The sequence below is a fragment of the Neodiprion lecontei genome, chromosome 2 (genome assembly GCF_021901455.1).
Source record: "Neodiprion lecontei isolate iyNeoLeco1 chromosome 2, iyNeoLeco1.1, whole genome shotgun sequence".
Lineage (NCBI taxonomy): Eukaryota > Metazoa > Arthropoda > Insecta > Hymenoptera > Diprionidae > Neodiprion > Neodiprion lecontei.
The window spans coordinates 33,387,355-33,399,476 of NC_060261.1; the positions used below are offsets into that span (position 1 = coordinate 33,387,355).

The following is a 12,122-nucleotide window of genomic DNA, read 5'->3' on the forward strand; positions in this document are numbered from 1 at the left end:
TTTTGGCCTCATTTTTTGATGTTGCTGCATCGACGCTGTTGTAAAAGCATCATTGCAATACCTTTTTGTACCGCGATCGCCTCATTTTCCTCTTGTCATCACCTTGGTAGATGATTTTTTTCTAATTTTTTTTTTTTTCCACCCTCATCCAGGGTCCTCGTCTTACGGCGGTAGTCACGGCGGGACGGGAACGCGGCGCTCGAGATTAGAGCGATTGGACCGCGAACGATCGGACCACGACTATCCCGAAGAGGACAACTACGTGACAGGCAGCGTCGACTACAACAACAGCACGTCGAGACGTCGTCAGCCGCATCAGGACTCTCGAGCGCTAAATGCCATCTAGGAGCTGGTGCCCCGGGGCCCGCCTCTGCTACGCTGTACCCATCTTCGTACCACGGCGCTTTGACTCCGAAAGACGAAAGGAAGAAAGAATGAAAGAAGAAACGGAGGAAGATACAAGAACATGAAAAATATGCCAATATTTTTATGCACGATACCCATCGCGTTAAATGGACAAAGTTACGGTACTTAGATATGCGATCATCCCTGTCAAAATTTTCGCTTCAATCATCCGCAATGCGGGAGTCCAGGGTGGTTAACGGGCCGCGGGAATCATCTTCGCGATTTTATAACCGAGTTACCCAGCCTTTCTTATGACATTTGCAATTTCTCTTTTACGTAATATTGTTTATTCCAGCACTAGATGTTAAAAATGAAAGAGATTATACGACTTAATCTAGATTTATTTAGTAAATAATCGGACCTTGTATTCTTGCCACGTTTTACGATGTTTTTCGTTCTTGATTGTCGACATGATCGTCAACGGTAGATTCCCTCGACTTTGACGCCTTGGATTCCCAGAGCACTCCCGAATATCTCGCCAATGTGTACCGATATCAGACGGTCGGTACGATTCTTTACCTATTTTAGAAGTTGATGTAACATCGAGCGCATCGTCGTCGCTATCAGCCAACGAATCATTCGATCTTCGGCTATACATATTTGTTTGTTTTTACTTTAGCAACCAATTTCGAAAGAATTGAAATCGAAGATGTAAAAAATGGCGAGTAATTGAAATCAACCATATATACGTTCGTTTTTATCCTTTGGTATTATATCAACCTTCCGAAGTATGTCAGGTCGAAAAACGAGAACCCATATTTACGGGTGTCATAGAGTTCGGGTCTGCTGAAAAAATGAAGAAAGATGAAAAAAGGTCAATCAGAGCCCTGGGGCCCCCATCCCCCCCGCCCCCCCACCCCCACCCCCTGCCCCTACGTCCCTGTGCCGCGCAGCGCCGACGCGGTCACGATATCGTGTTAAATATATAAATTCGTTATTTTTATTCGTGGAGAAATTTTTCAAATTTTTCAACTATTATAATAATATACGTATATTCGGTAGGGCCCCTATCTCCGTATACATATAATATATATTTGTGCATATGTATATACATTGATACGCACGCGCTCGAAACATGGCGGTATTGTATATGTTACATATATATAATATGTATTATACTATATTTATCTACATCGTAGAATCAAACATAAAATAATTACACCTTCTCCATGGACCCCAACACCTGTACACACGCATACACGTGGATGTTTTCATTGCTTTTCAGCACACGATCGAACTTTGTTTGTAAACTTGTAATTGTCCTCAAGTTTCGCTGGGAATTCAGTCGTACGGTACACAAATTTTCTTCGATCGTTTTTTGCGGATGATCATATCCATTTTTATTCCTTGAATAAGGCTTTTCCAATTTTTCCTATTAAATCGGCTAATACAGCGTGTATTAACATATCACATTGAACGTCGCTGATAATATGGTAGGTATAAATTTCAAAAAAAGAAAACAAAACAAAAGATGAAAACACAAAATTTCCCAATCCATGAATGTTCATCTATAAAAAACAAATTCGCTCCAGGTCAAATATTTCCGAAATTGGATTGAGGGCTTCTTTCATAGCTCGGCTGATACAAAGAATCACTCATTGATTCGCTGTGGATTTTACATTTCAAGGCTCGACGATCGTCTGCTGAAAACTGATGAAAAGCTTCGCTGAAATCACGTGTTTAATCATCGTTAGGAGTCAGAGTATGTACAATACCGTGTACAATTCATCGTTATTATAATTATTATGTGGAACATAACGTGCTCCGGAAAAAATGCATATATGTAGGTAGTAAATAATTTGAGAAAAAAAATCACGTTTAAATATTAATATTATAATATACTATATATAAAGCTGAAAAAGAAAAACTTTTTTCACCAGCTCAAGTATATATGATCATAAAATTTGTTACATTATAATAGGTATGTAACATAAAATAATATAAAACATGATATACTTTGGGAGAAAAGAAAAACAAACGAAATGATAGCAGATGACAGTATTTTTCTTGTACACTTTTATACATAAACAAAGCATATATTATACATGTATTATATCTTGGCTTCGATTTATCGTAGATGAATTTAATGTAATCATACTAATACGCAAAATTATAACACTTTCCATTCGCGAATTTAGGAACCGTCTTCACAATTATTACTTTATCGCCGTATTTTATTTTTCCCCTCACTTGCAGAGCACAAAAATATCACTACTCTATGCCTGAGTGATCGGCCATTGTTTCGTTCGCATATATAATTATGATATACGTAATTCACTAGGTAATAGATGTTTTTATTCGTGTATAACAGTGATCGAAAACAATTCATACAATTCGACGGCTGAGATCAACAAAATCCCACCTCCGAATATGCTTCAAAAACATCGTATCTCAGCATTTCATTCGAAAACATCGTATGTCCTCGGAGATCACTTTAGACGTACAATGTTGTTGGATTTTGTTGAATCGAAATCTGAAATGAGGTTTTGTTGATCTGAGTCGTCGAATTGATGATATACAGAAGCCCAGTGCTATAATGCCCGATTAATATTTAAACAGGAATACAAATTATATACCTTCACCCAGTTTTATTCTTACAGTTGAATTGCAAAGTAAAATGTCGAGGTGATTTTGTTGAAAAAAGAAAATGAATAAACAAAAGCGAGGGGAAATATAATGGTAAAAAATAAGTATAACGTAGAGGAAGATAATAGATGAAAAATAAAAAACTCAAAGATTGCCGTATTCAGATAGAAGTAGACAGAAAATTACGTAACATGATTAATCGGACGAGATGAAAAAAAAAGCCAAGAAAATGTTTGGAGCTGGATCCAAATTAAGAAGTAATAACGCTAGTGTGACTGTTATTTTATTTTGTTATTGTATAAAGACTAGTTAAATGAATAAAAATATACGTAGGCAAAATACAGGAAATTAATAAAGAATTAACGATTAGAGAAAAAAGTAAAATTTATACATTTGAGAATTCTGCGTCGAAAATGTATATTATTATACATATTTATATAACGCGAGGCTGCTAAATTGTACTAGACACATGAATACATAATGCATAAGAAAAAGAACGATAAACATAAAACAGAAAAAAATTACTACTACATAATTATAGCATGAAAATTAGTTGAAAATCATTTATATATATAAAGATATTATATCATCTGTTATAGTGCAGGGGTAATGTAAATATTGTAAGAAATTTCACACAATTTAACCGAACTGGCTAATCGTAATCCCCCGCGAAAATACCAGCTGTTGCAATTAATAAAAATTAACAGAATAACAATAATGAAAAATAATAACAGTAATAATAGTAATAGTAGTAATATTATTAACAATGTTAATAATAATAATAATAATAATAATAATAATAATGACGAGGATAATAGAGAAACTAGGACGAAATTTAATCATCTCCATCCGGCGTACGTTTATCCCGTTTAAATATCGTCGACTATTTTCACGGCGCATGAACATCGCGTCAAATATATAATTCTTATAATAATAATGAAGCTAATGAATTTAACAATCGACATTTATTATTATCATTCAAAATATCTGTCGCATGAATATTGTATACGTATACATATTTATACGTACTTACAATATACGTATATCATTTATTACAATGAAATACAATATTATTAACTAGCATTATTTTACACCGTTAAAAATGTTTGGGTATTCTCGAGTACAGTTTTAATTCCGTATCATTTCGGGCAAATTTTACACAAATCCTTTTATAAAATATGGAATTTGGACTGGACGAGAAAAAATTGAGGCTTTTTGCAACACAACCTGTAAGATTCTACACAAAATTATACGAAATTATTAACAGTGTTGTACGAAAATATCTATCCGCAGAATATTCATGAATAACCCGCGCGAATTTCAATAAAAATCGTATAATTAAATTAGTGTATATTAGGGTATGAAAGATGTAATAGGCAAAATTTAGGTTAGCGTGCGGTAATTTTCTGCGTGTATATACGATATATATACATATGGTACATTCCATGCCAATTCGACCTAGGTCTAATGATATGATTATCCTGACTTTGGAAGGCATTCAGTTTTAATTCGCCTATTTTCCGAACGATTCAAACTGTGTAAAATCTTTCTAAATTAACGTATTGATTTAAACATGATTTTGGAAGTATAAATTACTTCGGAAAAATGCTACGTCAGATATCAAAGTCTTAAACGCTGAGCCAAAGTGAACCACCGATTCCTTCTCATCTTTTTTCAGCAATCGTTCGGAAGATATAACAAAAAAATAAAAACATGAAAAGAATCAGTGAGTCCAATTAGTCTGGAAAAGGGTCAGACCCAGGACGAGTTGAGATGAAATACACCGTATATATGTATAATGTATACACGTATAAAATTCGAACTTTGAATTCTACTTGTACGAAATATTCGATCATAATTCGTGTACGCCTTTTTCACTTACACGTCTTCTACGTATTTTGCGCATATTTTATGTATGATACACATCAAGCATTTAATTTTCAATTTACACCACGTACAGTTTTTTTCTTTTTTTGTATAATTTAAATTTTCACACACATACAATAGTAGAACATTCGGAAACTTGCAGAATTGAATTCGCTGCCGTCAGCTGCTGCAAGCTTAAAATGTATAAAATTTCGTCAACCCTTTCAGCATATACTAGCATACATGTGTTTTCATGTTCATACATAAATATGCATGTATAAAAATTTCGTACATTATTATGATTATTACGTTACGTTTATTAACACGATTATCGTTATGATTGGTACTTCTATTATATATTACTATCATTGTGATTATTGGTATTGTTGTTGTTATTAATATTATTTATGCTTAGGTGTAGGGTTTTACGAAGGTTTACATTAATCGTAGATAAGGAATTCTCGAGTATAATACGCGATCGATTATTAAATAATGTGGTTCATTGATTTCATACCGTCTCCTAATAAGATTGTAATTATATATGAAAATTTTCGTATAGATGAAGATTATTATCTAATACAATACACAAATATAGATGAAAGTCCAGCAGTGTTAGGGTAAATGGATGATTCAACGGTTACAAACGCTGAGGTATTGTACTGTTACAAGATAATGTTTATAATTAATTACATGTATATGTGTACTACGTCACGTAGGTATGTACAATACTATGTACACATACATACATACATACACATTAATTATAAATCCCGTGTGATACAAGCTTTAATGAAGGTCCAAGGTGGACGGTGGCGTACGTACGCAATCTTGCGGTTTATTATGTATATCATCATTTCCACAATGTACATTGATTACAGAATTGACAATGAGCTTTCAGCTTTCAACAATTGCGAACAAGGCGTACACAGCAGCTAACTTAGGCTTTACACCTGTCTGTTGAATGAAAAACAAATCGAAGCAATCAACTCCGCAATACCTGAAAACCGTGAGAAGGTTTTTTATAATTGTACCTACTTTTCGGGTGATGCAGAAATTATCCAATCAACTCATTAGCTGCTAATTGAAAATTTCCCACAACTAGTCCGTTCGCTTCATTATATGTATATATATATATATACAAAAATATATACACATGTACGTATATACATATATATCACACATACCATGTGACGTGGAATGGATCCTTTTAAAGCATAAGCGACGGTTTAGCATCGACAGACTCAGGTACGAGTTAGACCAAGTTCTTTAAACAAATTTCGTTGGAAATATTCTGATAAACAATCAAGTTAGACCCTTGTGGAGAAAAATGTATTATAAAAAGTTAATATGATTTTCCAGATACTGTACCTAGATAACCTGCTGGTTTACTAGATATTTTGTGTTCCTCATTTTTATTGTCAATTTCATTACCGACTTTATTTATCGAAGAAATACTCAGCCGTGTATTCGTGTATGATAAGGCGTTGAAATTTTTGGGAAATAGTTAAACTTATGCCAAATATCTTTCACACGGTGTAGGTATATCAATTCTCGCATATATATAGATCTTAATATGATTGATACCTTTTTAAATCGGACGAATCTGTGAATATAATGAACTTATAAACGAGGAAAGAAGTATGATGAAAATAATTTATCGATCAAATTCGTGATGTAATATGTATGTAGGGTAGATATGGATTTGTGCATATAAAATTACGAAAGAGAAATATGGCCCAACGGTAACTGAACGTCGCGTCGGTGCAAGTTCGCTGTTAATTCATCGACGTAAATGAATGAATACATTATATACACGAGGAAATGGTTAAATTATGTGTTGCGTGTTGGCTGCCATTTTTGGTAGGTATGTTTTTGTTGTCGCGTGATCATTTTTCGTAATGTGCATTCTACGAAAGCGTCTGTATAATTAATTACGTGACCACTGCATTATTGCCACCGGTAATTATCCAGGTACGGGTATAAATATATACATATATGTATACATAAGACAAAGTGTTGAAATTTTCAATCTTTTGATACACACACTATCGGGTTAAGGGTGCGGCTGTATATTATTATATAAAGGTGTCGTCGAGCGCGGTTGAAAGTATACAATAGTAGGTATTTATTAATAATATTGTAAGAAAGGACGATTCGTGCTGAATTTGAAAAATCACGTCACTTAGTGGCCACGCGTTACCGTGCCATTATTTTATAATTTTCCGTCAGGTAAATTGTTTCCCTGAGTTTTGTACAAGAAGTGATGAATTGGGTAAATAAGATTATCTTATTTCACAGCGTTTACTTCTTTGCAACGGGTCGTCGTCATATTTTGTGCCATGCGTAATTTCTGCGTGTCACTTTTTGACTTGAGTAAATGGAAAAAAAAAACAAATGTATAACAAAGAAAGCATTTAAAAAATATGAATAAAGATTGAAAAGAGAAAAAAAAAAAAATAAATGAATGAAAGGCTATCGGGTAACGTTGTAATTATTCTAGGATATTTCAAAATTAAACGGGTCAGCTAACGCAATGACTCATCGACGTTTCGTCTTCTGTTCGGCTGGTTCATTGGATCAACATAACATATTATGTACAAGAAGAGGATTTGATGTTCAAGTGCTATATGTAGCATGCGTTTGAAAATTGTTTCATTATTATATTCGACGAAATGATTACGACTGTTGATATACGAGAGAAGTTATAAAATTTATGGTTAGTTATATGTATATTAGTATAAAATATCTTGTATCAATTATATGTTTATTGTTATTATTATTACCATTAAAACTTTTATTATTATTATCATTGTTATTGTTATCATAACGATTGTCGTTTTCGTTATCATTGGGTTGTTTTCGTTATCTTATAGTCAATTATAGTATTGATACGTACCGAAAGATGTGTTTATATCTATCGGTGAGATATTTTAATTTCATCCGAATTGAAGGAATTGAGATCGAAAAATATATATATAATGATAAAGAGATGTTGTAAATTTGATCTTATACCTAATGAAGAGTGCTATACTACTGCAGCCGCATACTCCGATAATGTATTTTCCTGGATTTCACTCAGGTTAAACAGATATTGACACACGAACGTAACAGTCAGTGACATTCTCGTTGCAGCTTATCCCAAATGATTTTCAGGTACATAAACATGTATTATATAGTATAGAAACGAATGCGCTGAATCGACACGATGATTTTCAACAAAGTAGGGCTTCAATGGATCAATTATTATGATGATCTTCATTGTTATTCACTTGGTAAATCGCCCTTTTTCTCATAGTATTTTTAATTTTGTGTATAGATTTGAGAGTGAGCGGCGTGCAGTTGCTTCGATGTTGATATGTCAATGCTGTGATGTCATCCTTTGGAAATAAATAGTAAAAAGTAAAAATTAAAAAAAAAAAAAAAAAAAAAAAAAAAAAGATGAAAAAATAAAACGACGCGATGAACATAGAAAATAAAAAGTCCCAGTCCACAAGTCCTCCTCCTCGTGTAATGAATATTTCTATTAATCTGTATCCGGCTTACCTAGCCCAAAGTACATATTTAATTATAGATTATTACCATAACTATTAATCGTAAGAATTATTATTATTGTTACGTATAAATGATTCATCATGTATGCTGGATTTTTTGGATAGGATTGTACGTCAACAAGCGAATTCAATTACAATGAAAAAATCAGTCTACAATAAAAAATAAACTGATGGTAGAATCGATCGAAAGTTATGTATAGCTTTGTCGCATAAGAAGTGACTGATCCGTTTGGAGGATATGACGTCACAAAATTGTTACAACAATCCATTCCAAGAAATCATTAGATCCTAATTCCTATACTTGTCGCATTTGTAAATAAAATTTTTATTATCACATACGTTGGTTCAGGTGATTTTATTGCATGCAGGAATTCGATGGTATGCCTCTGGGGGGACGCAGATGATATTCAATTTTAATAAGTTTGCAATGACGTGCAAACGAAAATTACAGTAACTTCTGGAGTGAAGTGAGTACTTTGAAAAGGTCAAAAACTTCACATTGCTTGTATGAGGCATTCGTTCCAGATTTGAATTATCGTCAAGTTTGTTTTATTTTATTACAGCTAGTTCTAAAAGGGTCTGCTGTAGGCTCGGAGAATACTGATTTGCATATGAGATCTGAGTTTCATTACGTGTGTGTGAGATACAATAAAGTTGAGCACAAATGGGATTAACAACCACATCAAAATCATTGACGATTGCAGGGCGAATCGAGGGCGCTGCTCACGCTAGTTACTTATTGCATGACTCACTTATATATTACCTAATCGTGAAGTCAAAATGTTGTATTTCAGTCGTTGATTCAATAAAAATACAAATGAAAGTATATGAATAAAATATGTTTGATACCCAGGGCCAAGGCACATCTCATAACAGTGCCGAATATCGGTTGCCGCCAGTCAGGCTCCGAAGTACCTTCGGTAGCAGGTATAATTGGCTTGGAATTGCCGATGAGAATGGGAAGAATAACGACACCAACGGCTAATGAAATTTGATGTAGTGGATTCTTGGATCCTGAAGAGTTTCACGAGAATCTTGGAGTTTCCAAAGATAGCACTTGGAGGAGAACAAGCGATGAATTATGAAGCGTGCGAAAGATTTTTCGGCCAATGACCTACTAAGGCCGCTGTTCTTAAGCCCAAACGTTGTCAAATGGACTAAAAGGATGATAACAATTATTTGAGAAGCTCAAGCAATACTTATGAGGTAAAGGAATTGCTGAAATTGAAGTGGCAAGACGTAACGCGGCAAAACATGACAAACTTGCCACATTCCTGCATCCGTCAATGCGATTAGAGTTTTGTGATTTACTACGTTCTTAGAATGCCAATCATAAAAGAAAGATTTTCTGACGTTAAAACGTGAATGCAACAACACAGAGTGTTCAGGCGTCGATAATCGATAAAATGAGATGAGAGACCTTCGATTCGGAACATTTAGAAACTTTCAACCGATTTCTAGAAGTGTTTTTCGAGAAGTGTTCGTATGGAAAAACATTCAGAGTAACTGTAATACATCTCGGATGCGCTAATTTTCATCAAGATGAAATGGACGCTCCGTACATGAGACAGTATTTAACTCAGTGTCCTGATTTAAAGACCTAAGAAGGTGATTGTGGGCGATTTTTTTTTTTTTTTGGTAGAGAGATAGAACGAAGCTTCTTGAAATGTTCAGTGTATTTTAACTCACATTTGAAAGGTGGCAGCAAACATTTTTATCATCCAACTGTCGCAGAACGGCAGCGTTATTAGCTGACCGGTTGACTAGAAAACATCTCTTTAGTCAACGGCTGACCATCGAAGGGCCTGGCCGCTTGAATCTGGAATGGGCAGGAAAGATATAGTGCATATTTGTTGTCTGAAATGTAAAAACTAAAATCATTATACATCATATCATATCATCATACATCGTACGTCTACATCGTACATCATAATTCATACATCATCATACATCATACAACATACATAGTATTAAAGTTCGAAACCAAAGACTGAATGTTTCGGATGTTCGGATATTCAGAAACTGACGTCACCCAATTTTTTTTCCTTTGACGTCATCGATCTAAACTCGGCTAGCCAAATTCCTCAGTCTGGAAACAAACGCGCAGTAGAGCGGACGTATAAGAATCGCGCTCCGTAGATTTCGAGTACCGGATTCTCTACCTCCTGGATTATGCGCTCTGGGTCCGCTTCCTGGTGCAACTCGACTTCCAGGACAAGTGCTCCGTGATTTCTACGCTCCAGGTCCGCTACCTGATGAAACTCGACTTCCAGCGCAAGCGCTCCGTAGTTTCTGCGCTCCAGGTCCGCTACCTGGTGACTTTTGACCATCAGGACTAATTTTCTGTAGATCTAGCTGTCCAGGTACTCCACCTGGTGGATTTTGACATCCAGGAAATACGCTCCGTAGTTCTGGCTGTCCAGTTTCTTGACCTGGTGACTTGTGCAAGCGCTGCGTAGATTATGCTCTGCAGGTCCGCTTCCGGGTGAAACTCGTTGGAGGTGGTTGGCGGTGGTTGGAGGTGGTCGGAGGTGGATAGGGGTGGTTGCGGATGATCGAGGTGCACGAGAAAGAGGTCGAGGAAGACAAGGAAGACGAGAAGAACAAGGTGGACGAGGAGGACGTGGATGTGTGCACTGTGAGTATAACATTTTTATAATATTTAATGGCAATTGTAATTATACTTTGTCTGGAATTTTTTAAACTTGTCAGGTTTACAATAAATTATTTCAATTTCATTTTCGAGCAAGCCAAAATTCAGTGGCTATCAATGCGCTAATAAAATTTGCATAGTATTTTATAATTTTCTCACAATCTTCTTGGTAAAATATGTCAATGAAAGAATTATATTGATCATTGCACAATATTTTTGATGCGTTCTGATACTATAGATATTTATGAGTATTGTAATGTATATTACGATGTGTGTTGAATTGTCATTTTGTGTGAAATACTTTATTGCAGAAGTAAAGCGGGTGGCAAAAGGGCCTGTTATCGTTAGTTCAGGTGTGACTACTCAAAATTTGGAAAAATACCTTACAGCAGATGCTGTTATCGTTGGAACAAACTTCAAAACTGACGGACAATGGGAAAACGCGGTTAATTCAGGCCGAGTGGAATGCTTCATGGAAAAACTTGGGAAGCTTCGATAGCTTGAAAATAAGCAGACATTGAACATTCACAAATTGCGAACTCGCGTCAAAATAATTTACTGGAAGTTACACGTTAGATGCCATCCATAAATTACGTCACTCGAATTTTAGAACTTTTAAACCCCTCTCCCCGTCCTCGTCACAGGTTGTCACATTTTTAGAACCCCCTCCCCCCTGATGTAACGTCACAAATTTTTCGAACTTACGCATGTATTTAAAAGGAATCAAAATAAAACAGTTATTTCCATTTTTTTCTTATTTTTATTAAATAATCTTTAATAAAATCAACATAGAATCAAATATGTATGATAACAGAAAGAAAAAACGACTAGTTAGTGAACAAAAAGCGACTATTTAGACAACTCCAAGACGCTCAATTTATATTTTTTCAAAGTTTTTCACCAAGTCAACTTTAATCTGCAAATATTTTTAATAAATTTTGAACTACATAATTTTTAGTCACAATCGTTTCAAAAATGTTCCTATGAAGAATTTTTTTTTGATTGTACACCTAAAAGTATCCTCTTGGACGTTGATAATGAATAATTGAGGTCAATTCAAA

At 34.8% G+C, this 12,122-nt stretch overlaps 1 protein-coding gene across 19 annotated transcripts in view; it reads left to right on the forward strand.

Moving 5' to 3' along the window:
- Positions 1 to 8,294, forward strand: part of LOC107223930 (voltage-dependent L-type calcium channel subunit beta-2) — a 75,200-nt gene extending 66,906 nt beyond the window's left edge. For 17 of the 19 annotated variants that reach the window (XM_046730608.1, XM_015663788.2, XM_015663790.2 and 14 more), the window contains one exon: positions 153 to 8,294. In XM_046730608.1, the coding sequence (XP_046586564.1) occupies positions 153 to 346 (194 nt within the window). In that variant the 3' untranslated portion in view covers positions 347 to 8,294. The remainder of the gene's footprint in view (positions 1 to 152) is intronic. The other 2 variants (XR_006902675.1, XM_015663796.2) reach the window with 2 other exon arrangements.
- Positions 8,295 to 12,122: the final 3,828 nt, after the last annotated feature.